Source organism: Tarenaya hassleriana, unplaced genomic scaffold (genome assembly GCF_000463585.1).
Source record: "Tarenaya hassleriana unplaced genomic scaffold, ASM46358v1 Cleome5, whole genome shotgun sequence".
Taxonomy (NCBI): Eukaryota; Viridiplantae; Streptophyta; class Magnoliopsida; order Brassicales; family Cleomaceae; genus Tarenaya; species Tarenaya hassleriana.
The window spans coordinates 2,931,464-2,953,797 of record NW_010967707.1 but is presented as its reverse complement, the minus strand read 5'-3'; the positions used below and the strand labels follow the sequence as shown (position 1 = coordinate 2,953,797).

Sequence of the window (22,334 nt, the reverse complement as noted above, 5' to 3'; positions counted from 1 at the left end):
ATTTTTCTTCAAAGTTCCTGTGTACCTTTGGCTTTTGGGGAAAAAAAAAACAGAACCCACCAAGAGAAAGAGAAGGTTACAAAGAGTTCATGCAAAAACCTCACCACCTCCCATCCCAAACCCTAAAAGAATACATACCCCAAAATAGTCTAAAATGCCAAGAATGGGAAATAAATAGAAGGAGATTACTAACAAGATAATGAACCAGAGATTTTTTAAAAGTGTTCTTAGATCCTTGATACCTTTGGCACATCAACAGGGAACTCATGAATCTCATTCATCCATGGAGATTTCTCGGTTTTCGGGTTCACTGTCGTTAGAGCCCTCCAGACCGCGCTATTGCACTTGAACCCTGACCCGAAAGCTATCTGCCATGTCCGGTCACCTTTCTTGATCCTTCCTTTCGCCTCGGAATAAGCCAACTCATACCACAAAGAACTGCTTGATGTGTTTCCAAACCGGTACAGTGTCATTCTCGATGGCTCCATGTGCCAATCCGAGAGTTGCAGGTTCTTCTCTATTTCATCAAGAACGGCTCTTCCTCCCGCGTGGATACAGAAATGTTCAAACGCTAGTTTGAAATCCGGGATGTACGGCTTGATCTTCATCTTGAAGAGTTTTCGACCGACTAATGTTGCGAAGAACAGAAGCTGCTCGGATGTAGGCAAAACCAGAGGTCCTAGGGTGGTGATATTCGTCTTCAGGGCATCACCCGCAACTGCCATTAGTTCTTTAGAGAGGGTTACACCGATTTTACCCGTCGAATCCTCTTCTTGTGTAATACAGCCGAAGCATTTATCATCGGCTCCCTTGTGGGTCCTAACTGTATGAACCAGCTGATACTTCGATCTTCTTCTCTCGGATCTTTTGTTCGAGAGGAGAATCGCAGCACCTCCCATTCTGAAAAGACAGTTTGAGACAAGCTTCGACCGATCATTCCCGAAATACCAATTGAGTGTAATATTCTCCATGCTGATTACCAGAGCATAAGTGTTGGGGATGGTGTGGAGAAGATGTTTGGCCAGATCGACCGAAATCAGACCAGCACTGCAACCCATTCCTCCTAAGTTATAGCTGAGTATATTGCCACGGAGCTTGTAATGATTAACCACCATTGCGGATAACGAAGGGGTCGGGTTAAAGAGACTGCAGTTAACAATCAAGATCCCGATGTCCTTAGGATTAACATTAGTCTTGGCCAAAAGCTCGTCAATAGCGCCAAACATCACGATCTCCGCCTCCTTTCTAGCTTCTTCCATGCACGGGTTTGGAGGGACATTAAGGACAGCCTCGGGCAAGTAAGTTTGTTCCCCGAGACCCGAACGTTCTAGAATCTTGCGTTGGAACTCAAGATTCTCCTCTGTGAAAGAGCCAGTCAGTTTAGACCGGTCCATAAAGATCCTTTTGGTGCATTTTCGGGGATCCTCGGGTTTGTAGCAGGAGAAGTTGACCAAGTACACAGGTCGTGGCCGAGTCATGAAGTAAAGGGTTAGCAGAAAAACAAGGAGGGTAGAACAGATTATGACTGAAATAAGATTGTACTGAAGATGCTCCCACAGGTTGCGAAGATCTTGGAGAGAGAATGTTGAGATTTGAGCAGCGATTACAACTACGAGAGGGGAGAGGAAGAGGTACATTCCATGCGTGATGAGGTAGTGATAACCGAGCTTCACATACTTGAGCTTCACAGATTTCTTAAAGTCTGGAAGCTTACGGTCCGAAGGTGGGATTAAGGGCTTCTGTTCTACATTCCCCTCAGCCATCGTCTTTCCTGTTTAAGGATATAGAAATCAACCAAAAATCAGATAAATGAAACACATCGTAAGCAAGCAGCTAAATCAAAACAACAAGGCAGAGTAACATGTCCAAGTGCAAAACTCTTGTGAATTACGTTTAGGGCATAAAATCTTGATCTTGTTAGCAACCCGTCTCGAGAAATCATAAATCCAATCTTCTAAACACAGATGAAACCAAAAAACCGAAGACAAGACCTTCCATACTTGACAGCCATAAAGCAAACGAAGCCGTGGATTCATCCACAAGTTTTAGCAGCTCTCATTCATCTAAATCTTGAGTTTGAACTTCAACTGGAACCAACAGACAAACAACAGAACACAAATCCAACTTTCTTTTTCTCAGAATCAATGAGCCCTAACACACCAATTAATCAACTTTCTTACGTCCCCGAAGTTCAGAACCCGAATTGGAGAGGTACACCAGCCGTTGTAGCCAATGCCATACCTGAACTTGCAGAATCATCTCTTATTAAAGGGTCGTGAAATTTTCCAAATTTTCATCCATTTTCCCACGAAAGGTAAACCACGATGTTATTGGAAAGAGTACAAAGTGGAATACAGACTTGGAACAAAAAAAAGAAAGAAAATCACTGGCAGCATCTATCTACAGATTCGACCCAGATCAGAAAACTTATACTTTCATCGTCAATCCGTCCAGAATTAAAGGATTTCAAGGTTGGAGAATGCAGATGGAGAAACCCAGATCAAATTTCATCTAAAATCCCCCAGAAACATGATGCATTATCGATTCCAAAGAGAACAAAATCCACGAATTCAACACAAAACATGGATCAAACTTGTCGTAAAACACAGGAACACTTTCAAAAAAAAAAAAGAACTAGAGATCAAAACAATGGGTGATTAGTTGGAGAAAGGAAATTGAAACAATACGAGAATTACGAACGAACCTTGGAGAGTGTACCACTACAGAATGCTGTATCTCGAAATCTCTCCTCGGAAAGAAGCCGATTGTGAGAAGGCGGAAATTATAAAGACGGCTGTTTATTTATGATTCTCAAACTCAGATTAGATTCGGATTTGAATTTTAAGCCAATTTACCTTTTTTTTTAACTTCATTTACTCATTATATATATATATATATATAGAAGAAGATATGAAAATCAATAATACTAATTATATTTATTCAAACTATATATTTTTTTTAAAAAAAGTGCGTCGATAAATTGTTAACTAAGATATATAGCAATCAGAATTTAGGCTTCAAACCGGCCTATTGAGATATGAATGTTGTAAATAATTATATTTGTATAGATTACGTGGATTTGACAAATCATACTAAATGATATCTCTATAAAGCGATAAATATTCCAAAATGATTATTTTCAATAAGATTTTTCATTTTCATTGGTTATATCAATATATATATATATAAAAGGTATTAACAAAAGAAAAAAAAATATAAGATACGGTAAAATCTAAAATATATAAGATAGTTTTAAAATACTTATTTTAATATTTAGTCGAGCTTCTTTTCATAAATCTCTCATTTTATTATTAATTTATTGTCGTAGGACAAGAAAATTGCATATCTCATTGGCTGATTTCAATTTTGGGGATAATAATCTCTAAAATATAAATAAATTATATATTTTGAAGAGCTAAGATTTTGATTTTTGTTATCATAAAAATAATGTAATTACACATAATGTAGTTTGAATTAGGGATTTTGGGAGTCCAAGACAAGATGTGGAGACATGTCTTTTTTTTTATAAGGAAAATGGATCTCTCTCTCTCTTCTTCACCAGAGCTAAAATACAATTTAGCAAGTCACCCCACCCACCACATGCTCCACCTTTTTTGTTAGTTTCACATTGCCACCTTCAAAATTATTATTAAAATATTAAATGAAAAAATGTTAAAAAAAAAAGGGAAAGATAAATAAACAAATTTCAATTATTGTACCCGAAAAAAAGAAAGTATACAAATTTGCTTGTATTTTGTCAAGAAAAAAACCAATAATGAAAATTTTATACATGTGAACCGTTTGGAATTGGATGGGTGTGAGTTGGGTTAGGAGGCATTAGTTGTCCTAATGGGCACTCCCGATCTTTGTTTTTTTTATATTAAAAATTAAAGTATGGATTTAGTTTTATTGTTTTATATATTCATATGATTATAATGATAGTTATATTATATTTTATTTGAATATTTTTCTATTATACAAATTTTTTTAATATTGTAATCAATTTTTTGTTTGATTATAATTTCGTCGTAGGTAAAAATGAATCGAACTGAATAAAATAAAATAATCATTTAGTTATGAGTTTTCAAAATTTCGAAACAATTGAATGGAAGAGAAGAGTTTGTTCGCCCCTAATTGGAAGGTGTCCACTAAAATGACGAAAATACTTTTAAAAATAAATCAATCTATTTTTTTTAATGAATATCAACGGTGTTTAAAAAATTCGTTTAATATTTTCTAATTTTTAAAAATATTAATGGTAAATTTATAATGTTTTAATAAATATAAATTATATTTTTATGAAGAAACAAATACTCTCAATTTAATAACTTGGATTAGAACCCAAATTATACTGTATCGGATCCGAAAAATTGTACAAACCGATTGAGGGTATTTCCGTCATTACAAGAAAAAATGTGGTGGCCATTGGCCAATCAACTCCCTTGCTCGAATTATAAAATGGATCAGACATAACATGCAAATGGACAGCTCTTTCTCGTATTTTTTAAACACAAAAAAAAAAGAAAAAGAAAATTCAGCAATTGGGTCCGATTACAACCTGTCCACACACCCCAACACCAAAAAGGAGGAAAAATAAAAATTCAAATTCAAATTAAAATTAAAATATAAAAAGGAAAAAAGCCAAAAGATTTCAATTTTTTTAAGAATAAAAAATAAAAATCAATAACAAAAAGAACGTTTCGGAGATGCCAAACCCTGCACATGATCCCTCCTTTTTTTTTGCTTTTTTCTGCACTGCTCTCCGTTTCACCGGACCAAGACCCCACACCACGTCGTTTCCTAATCTTCTTTTCTCGGAGTAAACAAAAGAAAAGCCTGTCGTTTTTTTCCTCTTCTGACGCTAAAACCCATCTGAGACCAGAGAGTTCCCTACGGCGTGACGGAGCGAGGTGGAGTCCTTGATTCGCCCGGTGGCGTCTGACCCTCCGATCCCTTCGACGGGTCATCGGAAGATTGCCTTAACCCTTCGTCCGTGGTCTCGCTTCGGTTCACATCCTCAATCATTCTCAACACTTCCTGCATCGCAGGCCTTTGATCAGGAACTGTCGATACACACGCCATTGCTATCTGTAGAAGCTGAACCATCTCTTCCTCGATGTTGTGATACCGCATTAGCTCCACGTCGAAAACCTCGGCCGTCCATTCTTCCCTAACCACTGACTGAACCCATCTCGGTAGATCAATGCCTTCTTCCCCAAGTGAAGCCTGGTTAGGCGACTTACCCGTCAAGAGTTCGAGCAGTAACACGCCAAAGCTGTACACGTCTGATTTGAACGTCACTTTCCGATTCTCGAGAACCTCGGGAGCTCGGTAACCCGCCAAACGGTTAGGCGGGTTTGTGTTGCTGAACAACGGGTTAAGTCCAAAGTCAGTGACGCAGGCGTCGTGGTTAGGATGGAGGAGAACGTTGGAGGCTTTGATGTTTCCGTGGACCAGTTTCGCCGATACATGGAGGTGAGCTAAGCCTCTGGCCGTGGTTATGGCTATTCTCATACGGTTGTCCCAATCTAGCGGCGTCCGCCCGGATCCTCGGCTTCCTGAAACATCGGAAAATGCAGACCGACATTTCGGGCCAACGTTAGAACAATGCCGACACTAATGCTCTGATCAAATGGTACACACAAGAACAATGTGGACCGAGAGTTTGTCTCAGTTTCATATATGCTATCAGTGAGTATACCAAATGCAGTTTCAAGAATAAGCTCAAGAGATCAAAATGTTCATATTCTAAGTGGCCCTTTTCAAAACGGATAAGAACCCTAATTTGTACTTTGACTAAACCAATCAATAAACAGTTTACTTCAAGGAAAAGGGTAATCATATGATGAGAGAGAGAGCGTGAAGGAAGGACCCATGTGAGATGATGTCTTTTTTTTTTTGTGCAACACTTTCTTCAAGTGTGAGACAGAAGCAAAGTCATGAACTTTTATTACAACATTACCAGAATGCAGAGATGATGTCGGTGGCTCACATCTTTAAAATAATTGCATATAACCACTACAACTACAACTACGCCCCCCCACATCTTGAAAACATAAATAAACTTATCAATCAAATACAGACTTGGAATGGACGGCAAAGATCAAGAAGGGAAAAGGGAATGTTTTCTTGAGCCCAAAAATAGAAACAGAACATGTGGATGTTTGATCATATCATCTGTTTTTGCAGATTATTTATCATCCATTAGAATCATCAATTTACACATACAACTCACAGGTTGATGGAAGTCTGATTATTTCAAGTTTTAGTTTTTTCTTTTTATGATTGATTTTTCGCAGGAAACAAACAGCTGGAATAGTCAAGATCACAGGATAAACAAAAGAGGAAAACAAACCCAGAGCAGCAGTCACTCTCTTGAACCCAAATCTAGGGTTTTTGAATCTAGAAACTCGACCCGGAAGCTGGGCAGTAAATCAAGGGATGTGAAAACTTCGTTTGGACAAGAAAAACAAGAAATGAAATGGTTTGGTAACATCCCCCATGAAACCGGCAAATATAGAAAGAACATCGAAACAGGCAAGTTAACTAATAATACCCAGAAAAAAACAAAGATTCTGAACTCAAACAAGTGAAGTAAACTACTAGAAAACAGATAAAAACACACATTAATTCAGTAAGCAACCTCTACTAGAAACTATGCTATGTTATCAGAAAATTGCCAGAAGAAGAGAGAGAGATTCAAGAACTAACCGTGAAGAAGAGCCGACAAGCTTCCGGTGGGTAAGAAATCGAAGACAAGAAGCTTCTCATCCTTGGAGTAGTAATAAGCCCTCAACGGAAGCACATTGGGGTGACTGATTTTCCCGACAAGATCCATCTGAGCTTCGAACTCCTTCTTCGCCGCCGTCACATCTTTCAACCTCTTCACCACCACTGTCGTGCCCTCCTCGAGCACTGCCTTATACGACGTCCCAACGCTTCCTTTCCCCAAAACTTCTGCAGAAGCTCTCAGTAGATCCTCCAAATCGAAGCTGTAAATTCCTCCCGCCATGAACACGAGCTTGTTCCTCTCTGCTTCGCCGCCGAGTCCCGACGAAGTCCCCGCCGCTTCCTCCTTCGACGAAGATGTCCCTGGCGGAGGCTCCGCCGTCGCCGTCGCCGTCGTGGGTCTCCTCTGTTTCGATCGATCTTCGGCTCCCCGACGGCGGTTTCTGAGGCAGAGGAGGAGTAAGAGAGCAAGAAGGAGAAGACCGCCGAGAGAGCTTCCGACGGCGATCGCTACAATCGCCGCCGTGGAGAGCTTGCCTGACTTTTTCCGGGATACATTCGACGGCGGAGCAAGTGACGGGGAAGGCGATGGAGAGACGAAGAAAGGGTTGCAGGGTTTTAATGGTCCACCGCAGAGATCTAGGTTTCCGGCGAACGAGGAGGCTGGGAATTTGGATAGTGACGACGGGATCGAGCCGTTGAGGTTGTTGTTGGAGACATTGAAGCCGTCCAAATCTACGGTGATGCTCGGAAGATTCCCAGAAAATCGGTTATTTTCCAGGAAAAGCCCCGTCAAGTGAGTGAGGTTGTTAATCGCGAAAGGAACGTGCCCAGTGAAGTTGTTAAACGAGATATCGAGCCGAGTCAGCCGAGTCAACCGAGTAATACTCGCTGGAAATGCGCCGGAAAATTCGTTATTCTGCAAGTACAAGCTTCGGAGGTGAGTGAGGTTAGTGAAATCCTCCGGGATCTCGCCGGAAAGACGATTTGCTCGGAGACTGAGCACCCGGAGCTGGCTAAGACGGCCGAGCGACCCGGTAGGGATCCGACCCACCAACCCGACACCGGGTAATCGAAGCGAGTAGACAGAGGAGTTTCTCGCGTCACACTCGACGCCGACCCAGTTGCAGGCCGAGTCGGACTCGTTCCACTGAAGACGTTTCTCGTGAGGGATTTGCCGCAGGAAGGCTAGGAGCGCTTGCTTGTCCTCAGTAGGCTCCGAGTTCACTCGCTGAGTCAGCAGAAGAACCCAGAGAAAGCCCCAAACCGCGAAACGGTACCCGGGAACGGCCGCCATTGTAGGTTACTCGCAGGCAGTAAAGGACAAACCGAGGAGAAAACTGAATAAAGAAGAAACCGGGTTTTTTCTCGTTTAGTTCAAGATTGTCGGTGAAACGGGTTAGAAGCGAAACCAGAATCGGTTTTCCGGCGAGAACCCATCTGCAGTGGGGAGAGAGAGAGAGAGAGAGAGAGCACTGTCTGTGAGTGAGAATGTGACTTCGTGAGGTTTTGTAAGAAGAGAATTGGAAGATGGTATCAAAGCTATCACGAGGGACACAAAGTAAAGGAACAAAAATAAATAAATAAAGCTGTTTTATTAGCAAAAAATGTAATGAAAAAATAGAGGAAACGTTTTTCTTCTTCCTTTTTTTTCTTATTTTATTATTTTTGGTAACGATAATCAGATTTTAAAGCTGAAATAACCCCGCATTTATAGAATTTAGCTTGTGATGATATAAATTTTATCATTTTTTAATGTTGTTACTAATTTAGTCTAATCCTCGAGATAATTGAATTTTATTTAAATCTGAATTTGTATAAAGAATAATAATGCTAAAAATGATTTTTCGCATATGGACCAATTCGTACTTTTCCAACTAATCTTTCCATCTACGAAGCCATAGGACCGGGAGATATTTTGTTACTGATGCGAACTTATGATGTAAAATTTCACGAAAAAAAAAGCATTTTATTCGGTTTATTTAGTTTAATATGGATTTTATCAGATATTACCGAATCTATAATGTTGTATTTACCTTCATTCAACTAGTTAAACATATTAAATCTAATTTAAAAATATAAAACATCATATCATACACCTATATATATATATTAGTAAATAAATTAAGGACTTAAATTAATAGTGTCATTAATATTTACAAAATCGCTTGTGAAGAATCCAATTCAATTGCATGGCATCCGTCCAACCAGCTTACATTGGCTTTTGCTTTTCACTTTTTATGCTTCAAAAGCCTACTACCATTAACTCCTAATTATACAACAAAAGTATATAAAAAAATCAATTTGAGAGTTTTGCTGCAAAAAAATAGAAGTAATGAAATATCTTACTTTCCTTAAATAGTTAAGTCAAGGGTATCTTTCTTCTATAGAAGAAAACTAGTATGGAAACCGGACCAAACGAACCAATTCCTCACGAGCCACCTCGTTACGAGTCGGGTTGGTTCGCGTATCAGAAAAAAAAAAATTTCAATTTTAATATTTTTACATACAAATTATATTTTTATTACATATTTAGTTTGTTTTTTTTTAAATTTATATTTTTATTATATTTTAAATACTTTCTATATTTTTTAAATATTAAAATTAGTTTTAAATATCTTTTTAGTAATAAAATTTTATTTTAAAATTTATATATTTAACTTGCGGACCGACTCGTTTGGTTCACGGACTAAGACGGGATGGGTTGGGTTTATATTTTTTGCTCGCTAAAAAACGGACTGCATTGGACTGGGTTAAAATTTTTCCAAATCGGAACGAGTCAGGTTAGATTGGACTGGACCAGCCCGTTTTACACCCTTATCTATGGACACGGTAGAAAATGAGCGATATATATCAATGTGAATGATATCTTATAAAATTTATTTATTTTAATCAAAGAATATAAGGTTTTTGTATGAAACAATCAATGAAACCAGTCACATTAATTAAATTAAAAGCCTTTGCTCTAATTAACTCGATATGAGACAATAATAAGGCGACAACCATTGTAAACAATTGTTAGATTAAGGAAAAAGCAATTGGAATCTATTCATTCATATTAAATTTCCAAAAAAGTTTTTCTTTTTTTTTTCAGGTGATAAATTTGAAAAAAAAAACATAATGTTATCTCAAATTCAAATTTAACCGTATAAATAAATATTCACCCGTATTTTTTTTATTCCTCTGTAAAATATAGTTGGGCCAAATTAATGGTAAATTTTGGCATTATAATTTTTTTTTTTGTGGTCAACACATGCATTCATCTATTTGATTAATTTTTAAGCTGAAATTACAGCTCACTCTCCTCCATGTGTTGGAAATCATATGGTCTTGCCTTTTGATTGAAGTGAGTTTCTTCCTTGTTTACATTTGTCATTAACCGTAATTAATTTTACTCATTAATAAAATCCCATGCACGTTAAGAAGCTAATCATACTTACTAACAATAAATATACTTATCGGTAGTTCAACCGGCGATTGGTAAGAACCTAATCATAACATATTTAAAATCTACACATATTATATCGTATATATATAACGTTATATACATTATACGCAGTTTAAAAGTATAGCATGAATTATGAAATTTCAGCAAAGTCATTACCCTTTAACTTTCCCTTATATATATATTTTTCGGATTAATAATATACTATGATGAAATTAGAGAGAATTAGTTTATTTTTATAATAATATTGTCAAACACATAAAACTAATCTTTTTAATTAATTTTACACGGATTGATTTGAAATTAAATTAATTTATTGGAACACTAAATTGCAATCCTATTGAACTAGATCCATATATATAAAGTATGATTATATAAATAAAAAGTATGATTTGTGAATCCATTTATGATTTATGTTTTAAAGCGTAAGCTTTCCATTTCCTATATTGTTCCCTAATAATTTTATGTACCAAACATGTTAAACGGATAAAATAATACACATACCTAACGCATCATAATTCAAATCATAATATATATTTCATACTCAATCACCTTTTCTTCATCTTAGCTTTTCTTCTTGAATTTTAAAGTCACCATTATAATTAAAATATTACAAAAATAATTAAGAACATGTTTTGTCGGATACAAAAGAGAGTGGCGAACACGAGTATTTTAGGTTCCAAGCTGAATTTCTTTCCAAAAATAGTTTTTTTATGGTGATTTATTTTGGTAAAAATTAACGTATGTATTTTTTTTTCACGTTTTTAGGAGAAGATATAAAAAAATCATAGTTTCACATATATATAACTATACATATTTTTTTGGTAATGTAGTTTCATATTTTGTTGCCCAAATTAATTATCAATTTTTCAACCATTTCTTTTTTTGTGAATCACATATATGTATATATTTTTAAATATAGCACCACAATTTCGTCGTAATTTCTTATATAATTCCGTTGCTGAAAATAAGTAATGAAAATTTTGGGATAGTCGATATTAGATTAAAAAATTGAGCTATGCGTAACATGTTTTGGATTTTTAAATTTATTATATAATCGATATTACATTAAAAAAATTGTACATGGAACGAAAAAAAATCGATGACCAATTGACATTGGAGTTTGGGATATTACCACCACTCACGCTGCGCACGTTAGCTTATCCTGCGCCACAAGTCGCTGTTTCTCTTTCCGACCAAACGAGAACCGGACGGGGAGCCCTAGAAAGGGCAACGAGAAAAAATTATCTTTGCCGATGGAGAAATTTATGATAATAATTCCAAACGATTTTGGAAAAAGAAGCCCTAAGGGATTGGGATTTTTGGGGTGAGGCTGCTGAGTCATCAGCAGCACAATTGTGTGGTTCTTCCTCTCCCCACGATTGTCCCACCTATCCACAAACCTCATTTCTCCCGTCTCTTTGGAGACCTAACCAAATCTTATTGTCATGATCTGGTAAAACCTCTCTCGCGATCTTAAACCCTTTCTTCTCCCAGCTCTGTTCTCAACAATCCGAGCATCGAACCGGTTTCCATGGCATCCATTTCTAGAGTTGTACCCAGAGACTGTAGGTTAAGCCAATGCAGTGGCTCATATACGCTTGGCGATTCCTGGGTTCTTGCTCGGAGAGTTCGGAATCGTCTGGGTATGTTTCAAATTTTGATTTTTGATTCATTGGTTCTTGTTTAATGGGTAGTGAATCATTTGCTCGAATCCTCTGATTCCCCCGAGTTCAGTTGTTTTTATGAAGAATCTGATGCTTAATGATATCTATGTTCTTGGTTGCTGATTTGATCTTTCAGATTGTACGAACTTGGGTTCGGTTCGTGATGTCGGAAAAAGTTTAGCGATCCAAAACTATAAACCATGTAGCTCCATTGTTGCTCTTACATCAACCTCGGCTGTGACATGTTCTTCCAGGTAGTTTGAGTTCTTATGTAATCTCTATTAGCTGCTATTGTATTGTCTTCTTGGTGATGCCAAATTTTCGTGACAGAGAAAAGAGAATTGGTATCTTAGAGGTATCTTAGATGTATGCTGTAAGCTATGTCCAGCCATTCAAAGGAAAACTTTCTTTTCTTGGTAATGAGTTCATTGAGAATGACTGAGTTTTCTCAATTTGGCTTGGCGAGTATAAACACTCTATACGAGAAACTATGAGAGGATATTCTTAATACTCTGCAGTATCATGCTTTTCTGTCATGACATCACTTTGATATGGTGGCTTGAGGTACTCCGTGATAGTGAATCCCCAACGAGATATGTAGTATCTGCTCGGCCAGCTTCTTGATTGGATGTGTAGAATATAATTTTTTTGTGGGTTCACAAATATTTTCTACAAGCCTCATGTGCTCGAGTGAGATTTTGCTGTTTGATTTTCAGGACCATGCGAATTGCTTGCAAGGCGGCAACAGATGTACCGGGTGAATCGGGTGATGTACCTGATAGCTCTTCAAGTGGGATGAGCAATTACGAGAAGATTATTGAACTTTTAACGACCCTTTTTCCAGTTTGGGTATTTTTTTTAACTCTTTTGCCTTTCTGTGATCTACATAAAATCATATATATGGTGGATATTATTTAACGAGGGCGTTTTTCGATTTGCAGGTTATTTTGGGAACACTTATTGGCATCTACAAGCCAGCTGCAGTATGTTTCAGACATCCCATGTTCCTTTACATATGTGTACATATCCATGTTGCTCTACCTTACACATAGATCTTGTAGGTTACATGGCTGGAGACTGACCTTTTCACTGTCGGTCTGGGATTTCTCATGCTTTCCATGGGATTGACACTAACCTTTGAGGATTTCAGAAGGTGTTTACGTAATCCATGGACGGTAAGAGGGAAAAAAAGTTTCTTTTTATTAGGCCTCTTTTTCTATGAATGTATCCGGCGGCTGATTATGATTTCGCCTGTTGAACAGAATAACAGTTTAAGGTGTTACCTTGCAGGTGGGTGTCGGTTTTCTTGCACAATATTTAATCAAGCCTGCGCTAGGCTTTGTCATAGCGATGGTACGCTTCTTATATGTGTCTGTGACATTAGTATCTCATTTCTTTTCAGGATTTAGATGAGTTTTACTGCACAATTTGATCAAGAATTCTTGTGCAAATTTGTGAATAATTCTGTCCTCATTTTTTGCTTTGTTGAAAGATTGCACATTTTAGTTCTATTAGCTGAAACAGTTCAAGCTTGACGCAGAAATTAATTCCTTTGTTAACTTTCGACGTATATCATCCAGACATCTTCGCTTTCTCTTGCTTCTTGAATCAATGTGATCTATGTGTTTACTCTTCATCAGTTCATCATTGTTGGAAAATATATTGTCATGGTTGTTTTTCTCCATTGATAAAAAAAATACTTGAAAACATTTTATTCACTGACGACACGCTGCACATAAATCCGCTCAATTTTCATCGAGGGCATGCACCCGTCGGGGCAAGTCTTCAAATCCATGTTCTTCTGTACTTTTTGCCAACTTGTTGAAGGCCACATCATAAAGCGATAATGGTTTTGAATAGACAACTTATGTGTTTGTTTCTTTGACTTTAGAGTCTAAAACTTTCGGCACCTCTTGCGACGGGCCTTATCTTGGTCTCATGCTGCCCCGGAGGACAGGCCTCGAATGTTGCAACCTACATTTCCAAGGGGAATGTCGCTCTCTCTGTTCTCATGACAACGTAAGCAAGCTTAGTTTCGGTCTTGTCTCTTCTCATTTCTTATACTTAGCCTCGAAATTTTCTAGATTCTTTTATCGTTTCTGTATATTTTTTAGGTGTTCGACCATCGGGGCTATTGTGATGACTCCTCTTCTCACAAAGCTTCTCGCTGGCCAGCTCGTTCCAGTTGATGCTGCAGTAAGTTCATAGCCATTTTAAATTTGATTTGGAATTTATTTCTGGCTCTCGTGCTGTTTATAAGATTTGTTGATCTTCTTTCGATCTTACAAGAAGCGTAAACGTGATTTATCTCAGCTCGTTGGAAATTAACAAGCAATAGAAATGGAAAGAAACCATCTGGGCAAACTTTCCGATTTGATTTCCATACAGCAAGATATAAAAGTCGATATATAATGCCGTTGTGAGAACCTATGGATAAATTTTTTCCTTTTCAGGGACTTGCCATCAGTACTTTCCAAGTAGTTTTGGTTCCTACCGTCATTGGAGGTATGATTCTAGCGAATTCCCGACAATTTAGATGGATGTGTGATTACTCGGGATATGATTTTTTCTGAAATGTTTTTTTTTACAGTGTTGTCAAACGAGTTCTTTCCCAAATTCACGTCAAAGATTATAACCGTGACACCTCTGATCGGGGTTATCCTGACCACCCTTCTCTGCGCGAGCCCGGTAAGATTTTGTAGACGCTTATATATGACGTTTTTCTTTTCATATGCGCCTTATTTCCTTTGATAATTTTTACGCCACTTCTTCAAAAACTGAAAATGGTACAATTTTGTTGTCGAAGATCGGGCAAGTCTCGGAGGTCTTGAAAACTCAAGGAACTCAGCTTCTGTTACCGGTTGCGCTTCTTCATGCTGCGGCCTTTGCTCTTGGCTATTGGATTTCGAAGTTTTCTTTCGGCGAGTCCACTTCACGTACCATCTCTATCGAGTGCGGAATGCAGGTAAAACGCCTCATTTCCATTGTTTCTCCCATTTCTCATACCAATTCAGAAGAATATATGGGTTTTGATCAATCAAAACAGAAGTAAATTCTTGTACTTTGATGAAGACCCGGTCTTTTTCTGATCTGTAGATGAGTATGTGCTCGGTTTTAAAATTCGGGAAATGTCGAGACTTTGAAATATTATTCTTAGCAGCCGAAATCCTATTCATTCCGATGTAAAGGCCTAAGCTTTGCGGTGTAACTTTGTCGGGATTATGAAGAGAAGCATAGAACTTTGCCTAAATTACGAGCAAAAACTGCGTTTTGAGGATTCCGCTAAATCTCGTCTTGAATTCTCATGCGCAGAGCTCCGCCCTCGGGTTCTTGCTTGCGCAGAAGCATTTCACCAACCCTCTGGTGGCCGTTCCTTCTGCAGTCAGCGTTGTCTGTATGGCGGTAAGGTTTCAGCCAACCTATTGCGTGCGCTATCTTACGTCTCTCCTCTTTTCCCGGGGTTAGGTTCCGATGTGAATTTACGTTTTTGCTCTTTTCGCAGCTCGGTGGGAGCGCCCTGGCCGTGTTCTGGAGAAACCGGCCGATCCCCGCGGATGATAAGGACGACTTCAAGGAATGAAATGGAGGACGAACACAGAGATGTTAAGGAACGGAACGTTTGTTTGGCATTTCGTACCCTTTTTGAGTGATTTTATACATTTTGTTAGGAAGCCGTTTGACGAGGATTCGTTGTTATGATGAATGCGTTTGGGAGATTCATGTAGCTTATTGGTGGACCGCAACGGTTTAATATTTCTTAAATATTTTTTGTTGAATCTGGATAACGTTGATTAAATTGAAATGATTTTATCCAATATATTAATGAGAAAGGAAAACTATGTCTTTAGAATCTCAAAATTAGGAACTTGCTATAATCTACGATTGCATTAATATAGAGCATACAAAATATTTCTTGCGTTACAAGAAACTATTGAAGCCTTTGTCACCCAACATTTTTTATAAACCGGGAGGAATTTTTTTTATATATACGGAATTGATAAGCATGCAATTTAAAAAAAAAAAGGAAAGAAAATGAAATTAATTACATATGTGTAACATTAATCAAATCGAAAGGATTTTATCGGGGAAAAAAAAAAGCTGTCTATAAAAGCCATGCCTACTTTCTCCAATTCGCTGCACTTTGAGAAAACATAAAGACCGAGGAGGAGCCATGTTCAGCAGATCGCTTTGTCTTGTCGGTTTCTCCTTCGTCGGCCTTCTAGGGTTCCTTTGTTTCTCTGCCGCCGGTTCTCAGCCGCAGAGTACGATATGTCCTTTCCGATCGATCTATCAGTTCGGCGACTCAATAGCCGACACCGGTAACCTCATCCTCAACGGCCCTGTCGGGGCAAGATCCCACGCCGCCAGATTTCCCTACGGAGAGACCTTTTTCAGACGTCCCACCGGCCGCTGCTCCAACGGCCAGCTGATGATCGACTTCTTCGCCCGAGCTCTTCAGCTTCCGCTTCTCAAGCCCTATCTCGGGAACGACAAGTCCTTTCGCAACGGCGTGAACTTCGCGGTGGCCGGAAGCACGGCGCTCAACAGTTCCTTCTTCACGGCTCGAGGCCTTCACGTTCCCGCGACCAACACCCCTCTCGGCAAGCAGTTGTCGTGGTTCAACTCTCACTTGAGATCCGTCTGCCGTTCAAACTGCTCCGAGAGGTTGAGGAGATCCCTTTTCATGGTGGGTGAGATCGGAGGGAATGACTACAACTACGGTTTCTTCCAAGGCAAGAGCGTGGACGAGGTCAGAGCCTTCATCCCTCACGTCGTTCAAACCATCGCTGCAGCCGTCAGAGAAGTGATCAGACACGGAGCCGTCAGAGTCGTCGTCCCCGGAAACTTCCCCATCGGATGTTTCCCCATCTATCTCTCGTCGTTTCCAGCCAACGATCCGAGGGCTTACGACGACAAAGGATGTCTGAGGCACATGAACGAGTTCGCGGTCGAACACAACAACGCCCTTCAGGCAGCCATCGCTTCCCTCAGGCAAGAATTCCCGCACGCGGTCATAGTCTACGGAGATTACTACGCGGCCTTCCAATCCGTCCTGGGACGTGCATCTACCCTCGGTTTCGACGAGAGAGCCGCGCTGAGATCGTGCTGCGGCGTCGGAGGAGCGTACAACTACGACGGAAGCCGACAATGCGGGGCGAGCGGCGTGCCGGTGTGTCCGAATCCAGACCGATACATAAGCTGGGACGGAGTCCACTTGACGCAGAAGGCTTACAGGCACATGTCCGAGTTCCTCGTCTACAACATCCTCTCCCAGATCCAGTGCGTCTGGTGACCTATACATGACATATATATATAAGGCCATTTTTTTGTTTTTTTTACGTTCATGTAATGAAATATTGAAATCTCGAAGTTTAAATCCAAAGCTTTTCACATTCTCTAAACGAAATTTTGGGTTCGATTAGGAAATCTAAAACTTAATTTGAGTTCAACACAGATTCATTTCATATTCATAAAGAAAATTTTCCAAACTAAAGAGAAATACAAATTGATAATAAGTCTAAATCAGAAATAAAAATAAATAAAATAAATTCTCACAAAGAAAAAAGAAAGAAAATTAAGGGGGGAAAAATATACAAAAGTCGCCCAATCTTTAGCGCCGGAAACACATCCCAAGAGTATGTAGGCAACAACAGCTAGTTACAAAGTTGAAAACCAACAAAGGGTCTCAACTTTCACAGAAGATCATGATATTAATAGAAGATGAGATCGATTCAAGTGCAATCGATACTAGCCCGGTTTCTTGCAGTTATTTCGATTTTCGGACCGGCTTTTATGCGCTGCTTGCCGGGATCCGAGCGATGTTTCCGAAGCTGCTTTCGGCATACTTAGGTCTCCATTCCGTTCTTCCTCTGACAACCTCAGCCCCGTCTTGGAGTCGGAGCAAGTGCTGGCATTCCACATCGCCCGCGGTTGCCAGGTTCCCGATGTCGGATCCCGCGACAGCGGTGAGGGACTGAAGCACGCTGTCCCGACCGCATTCACGGCGATATTCCAGGGTCATCGACTTCAGCTCGTGGCTCTCGAGGATTGCCACAGGAGCACTCTGTACGGACAACAGAATTCCAGATATCATCTTGAGCTTCTAGATTCGTATTATTGACAAGAATGGTGAGAATATGATAAATGCCGCGTGGTATATTGGAATGTAAAGATACAGGAGATACCCTCGAAAATGCATGGCTATATCTCAATGTCCAAAGATATATGGCTGAGGGAAATGTGGAAAAAAGAAAGAGTGATAGTAAAAGGAGACACTATACCTCAAGGATCCAACCAATGTACTTGACATTGTTAACGTGCTGGTTAACATCTAAGTCACTCCATCTTGGCTGAAAGAAATTACCAACACAAGATTGCAAAGAATGTCAGAGATTTATCTGCTTGAAATTTATTGCAAGAGATACAGAAATTGGCTTACAGATAGACCAGATCGAACAAAATCTGCTGTATTATCGTCAAGTTTCGGTAGCTTCCTGCTGTCCTCGTCAACAGCAGGGTCAGAATTCACAAAATAAGGTTCTATTTCACCTCGAACCTCTCCCGGAAGCTTGGATAACCTCCTTGTCAGTTTATTCATCATCACCCACACACTGTAAAACCATATGTGATTTTACGATGTTAATAACAGTGTTAAAAGAACAAAATATAAATCAGGAAACTTAAGTTGAATGATCATTTAGAGGTTTACACTAGAGAAAATTATGTGACATAATTAGCAGATAAGTTATAAGATTCATCAAAAACCAGTGTACATATAAGCAATCGAAGTTATGGGTATAGCAACACGGCAAAAAACATTATCTAACCTGGATGCTCGTGTTAATGTTTCTCCAGTATTGCAGTCACGAATTACCCAATCACGGCGCATACCATTCTTTCCAGATTGACTGACCCAGGTGTCTACTTGCACGACATCTCCCCTAACAAACGGATATCAGATGAGAAGCAGATTCAGCATTTGACACATATCAGTCATGGAAGTCATATACGCATAAATGCAACATCATCCTGTGAGAAAATAAGTAATCGAATATACAAGCATCTTTCGGATCATACAAAACAGCATAGAGTAAGTAAATAATATGTAAATAGAAAATCTTCCATGGAAATGAACATACATACACGCATCATTTTTCCGGAATCCCAAATGATTAAGTGAAAGTACGACTCTTTGCATTCAGGGTAAAGAGAAAAAGAGGAAAATTTAACGAGAGGAACTGCGAATCTCACCAATGCTACAGTTTTATGTGTTTAGACTAAGAATAGCTTACCATGTCGGATATTTATCTACAACAACCTGCATACGAGTAACAACCCATATCAGGTTCTTCTTGGACATCTCAGGGGTCGAGCCAAATCCATCTCCCAGCAACCCAGCAGTCTTGACGTGATTGAGGGCTGTCTCCTGTTGAAAATGTGACGTTAAGAATAATTTGTTCTAAAATGAACACGACCGGTGGCAATATATGGTTGTAATTACATCTATCTGTTTACGAATATTGACCCGAAGCAATTGCCGTTATCTACCTGTTTATGCATATTGTACCATCAAGTCACAAATAATACCTGCAAATGATTCATCAAGGTCTCTATAGATGCCGTGCGGTCAGCACCAATTTCATACGACCTAATGGAGAAATTCTGACGAAACACAAGGCCATCCTGGACGATTTTCCCTATCCCAAAGGGGTCGATTAGCATGTCCATGTCGGAGCGCCTCGGTTTCCAGTCGAGCATCATCCATTGTTTCTCTGCCGCCAAGAAAATCGTAGTAATGGCGGCAAGAAGCATGCTCCAGTCAGGTAGCTGGTTAATGAAAGTCCTGGGAGCGGGCTGAGGTGTGTCATTTTCGGTCTTCAAGCTCTTCTCTGGAGCTGATGCGAAACTAACGTTACGGCCATTAATCTTGGGTGGAGCCTGGGCATTAGCCTTGACCTGCAAGCTTCCAGAATTCGGTTCCGGATTGAGTGCTGAAAAATTTGCCGATCCAAGCTTTTTGCCCTTACCATTGGGATCCACAGATGGAGACGGTACAGGAAAGAAGGATGATGTAGCGGCGGTGGCAACCATGATGACAATATTAAAGGTGAGAGGAAGCGAAATCTGACAGCCAAGACAGATATGAAGAACTATGTCAGTGAATGTCAATATGTATGTAAGCGCATAGACCAAGGAAGGATTTTCATGGGAAAAACAAGACGGCACAGAAAACACAAATGACAATTCAAAACAATTTACCTGAGATTCAAATAAGGAAAGTAAAAACAAAGACATGACAAACACAAAGTCTGTATCAGACTCAAAGATATATACTTTTTTTTCTTCTTTTTTTTGAATGATTTGGGCACTGAGCTGTATCCAACACATTGAGAACAACTCAAATCATCTACAGTAAAAGAATAAAGCTTCCATGGATTTTGCACAGAAAAATTCAAATCCTAGTTGCAGGAGAAAGTCGCAAAGCATGCAAAAAAAAAAAATTCTGGAAAACTTCCAAGAATTCAACATTATTGAAGCAGAGTAATAGAATGTCCATAAAATTAAACATATGAAACAATCAGATGCTGCTTTGAATGAAACATGCAGCGAAGAAGAATCCAGATCTGAAACCCAGACAGCAAAAAACCCAAAATTTAAAGAAAAAGAAAAAAAAAATCAGGAAATAGACGAAACTAAATCGAAGTTTCGTTTCTTCTCTGACCTCTCAATTTGTCTTGGCAACTAAAAAAAGAGAGGGCAGAATAGCCCAACAGAAATCCAAAAACACAGAAAAAAGGGTAGAAATCCACAAATGCAAAAACAAAATCAAACTCTGACATCGTTTTCTCTATCACGCCTCTATCTTCATGCAAATAAAACACCATATCCGAACCATCAATCCAAAGATTCGCAATGCACGGATCGAGTTACACGAACAAAAAAGGGGAAAAAAGGAATCGAAGTCCGTACCAAACGAAAAAAACCGCAGATGCAAAATCAACGAGGAAAAACATTCACGCGCGAAAGACCGATACGAACGTAGCCCAGTCTGCAAACCCTAAATCCTTCTTCTTCTTCGTCGTGTTGCCTCCCTGGTTCACGATCTCGTTCCGTGTCTTTTGTTAAAAACCTTTTTTTCCCTTTTTTTCCGAATTTCAATTTCAAAATTCCTAATATTTTCCTCGGAAAATAATAAAATAGAAAATTAAAATACAATTTCCTAGAGAGAGAGAGAGAGCCAGCGAGTATGTGCCGTAGGAGAGAAATGGGCCTCGGAAAGCCTTTTATAGTTGCCACCTGGACCCATCCTTTCTTTCGTTGGTATTTACCGTTTTATCCCTATCTTTGTTTGTTATTTACAGTCTAACCCTTTTTTGCATGGCAGAACATTTTCCTCGTCAAATTATTCTTTCTGGTGGAATTTTCTTTTTCCCAATGTGACGTAGATTTCTTAAAATTTCTATTGTCTTTCTTTCATATATTACAAATATATTGAATTGGTATGCAATCTATTTTTATTTGATTTTTTATTAATAAAACATAAAAAAATATGTTATTGTGTCATAATTTAATATTACAAAAAATGAAAAAAAAACGTAATAAAAAAAAATAAAGGAATCTTTAACAAAAAAAGGGAAGAAGTTAAGAACCATACATGAAGACTGACAAAAAAAGATATTCATATTAGTTTGTGTATATTTTTTTCTATTGAATTTGTGGATGTTGTGTCGAAATTAAAATATCTATAAATACATACATACATATATATTATATATTTTAATGAAAGTAAACAAAACAATCGAGAGCCGTTTGTTTTTCTTACTCTTATAATTAATTTTCTCTTAAAAAAAAAATATCTCTTGAAAAAAAGAAGTCCATTGTCACATCTCGTAGCATGCAATCAAATTGGAATCGAAAAGGACATAACGAAGGATGTGAGCCAAAGATTCGTCAATACATATGGTTTCAATTTCTTAAATATAAAATCTAAATATTATTTAAAACTAGCATTATTGTTATTGTGAATGAATTTAAATATATATTATATTTTTCACAAATTTTAATAAAGTAGAATATATATAAATCAAAACTTAGTAGTAATATGTGTGAACACATTATATTTTAAAAATTTTAAAATTTAGTTCTAACCTAAACTTATATTAACAAAATCATCCCTGTCTCCGAAAAATAAACTTAAATTTTGCTAAAATTATTAAGTTGGGGATATTCATGGAAAAATTTGCAAATGTCTTAAGCAGCAGTAAATATATTAATATTAATTTACTACCTAATACAATATTTTTTAATAGTTCTATTGATTATCCAATATTTTCAGTATTTACAAGCCCTAATAATTTAGCCATCCTACCTAATGCTATATTTAAAATTGATATGGTTGAATTTTTTAATAATATTTCAAAATTTTCGGATTAGATTGAGAGTTTGATTTTCTTGAATTTTTGTTGAGATATATCATTATTGGAACACGGCAC

The 22,334-nt window shown here is 38.3% G+C and overlaps 5 protein-coding genes across 8 annotated transcripts; 2 read left to right on the top strand and 3 right to left on the bottom strand.

The window, feature by feature from the left end:
• Positions 1 to 40: 40 nt before the first annotated feature.
• Positions 41 to 2,829, bottom strand: LOC104826534 (3-ketoacyl-CoA synthase 11). 4 transcript variants are annotated; one of them, XM_010559283.2, is made up of 3 exons: positions 2,705 to 2,829; positions 2,161 to 2,241; positions 41 to 1,771 (listed from the first exon to the last, which is right to left on the bottom strand). In XM_010559283.2, exon 3 carries the CDS (start codon positions 1,761 to 1,763, stop codon positions 228 to 230), a length of 1,536 nt encoding a protein of 511 aa, XP_010557585.1. In that variant the 5' UTR covers positions 1,764 to 1,771; positions 2,161 to 2,241; positions 2,705 to 2,829; the 3' UTR covers positions 41 to 227. The 4 variants fall into 4 exon arrangements, with proteins under 4 accessions (XP_010557585.1, XP_010557586.1, XP_010557584.1 ...); XM_010559284.2 differs by having other exon boundaries at positions 2,181 to 2,241; XM_010559282.2 differs by lacking the exon at positions 2,161 to 2,241 and having other exon boundaries at positions 2,705 to 2,828.
• Positions 2,830 to 4,477: 1,648 nt separating this feature from the next.
• On the bottom strand, positions 4,478 to 8,282 carry LOC104826533 (probable inactive receptor kinase At2g26730). The gene is made up of 2 exons (XM_010559279.2): positions 6,712 to 8,282; positions 4,478 to 5,558 (listed from the first exon to the last, which is right to left on the bottom strand). Exons 1-2 carry the CDS (start codon positions 8,024 to 8,026, stop codon positions 4,891 to 4,893), a joined length of 1,983 nt encoding a protein of 660 aa, XP_010557581.1. The 5' UTR covers positions 8,027 to 8,282; the 3' UTR covers positions 4,478 to 4,890.
• Positions 8,283 to 11,400: 3,118 nt separating this feature from the next.
• Positions 11,401 to 15,617, top strand: LOC104826532 (sodium/pyruvate cotransporter BASS2, chloroplastic). Its single transcript, XM_010559278.2, has 13 exons — positions 11,401 to 11,820; positions 11,978 to 12,095; positions 12,558 to 12,690; positions 12,783 to 12,824; positions 12,903 to 13,016; positions 13,132 to 13,194; positions 13,733 to 13,860; positions 13,956 to 14,037; positions 14,295 to 14,346; positions 14,432 to 14,529; positions 14,648 to 14,806; positions 15,154 to 15,243; positions 15,344 to 15,617. Exons 1-13 carry the CDS (start codon positions 11,709 to 11,711, stop codon positions 15,419 to 15,421), a joined length of 1,269 nt encoding a protein of 422 aa, XP_010557580.1. The 5' UTR covers positions 11,401 to 11,708; the 3' UTR covers positions 15,422 to 15,617.
• A 315-nt stretch (positions 15,618 to 15,932) lies between these two features.
• LOC104826531 (GDSL esterase/lipase At5g03980) lies at positions 15,933 to 17,258 on the top strand. Its single transcript, XM_010559277.2, has one exon. It carries the CDS (start codon positions 16,013 to 16,015, stop codon positions 17,132 to 17,134), a length of 1,122 nt encoding a protein of 373 aa, XP_010557579.1. The 5' UTR covers positions 15,933 to 16,012; the 3' UTR covers positions 17,135 to 17,258.
• A 128-nt stretch (positions 17,259 to 17,386) lies between these two features.
• Positions 17,387 to 21,054, bottom strand: LOC104826529 (palmitoyl-acyl carrier protein thioesterase, chloroplastic-like). Its single transcript, XM_010559276.2, has 7 exons — positions 20,812 to 21,054; positions 19,429 to 19,965; positions 19,134 to 19,267; positions 18,669 to 18,782; positions 18,281 to 18,452; positions 18,123 to 18,191; positions 17,387 to 17,905 (listed from the first exon to the last, which is right to left on the bottom strand). The coding sequence occupies exons 2-7, from the start codon at positions 19,930 to 19,932 to the stop codon at positions 17,633 to 17,635; spliced, it is 1,266 nt and encodes a 421-aa protein (XP_010557578.1). The 5' UTR covers positions 19,933 to 19,965; positions 20,812 to 21,054; the 3' UTR covers positions 17,387 to 17,632.
• Positions 21,055 to 22,334: the final 1,280 nt, after the last annotated feature.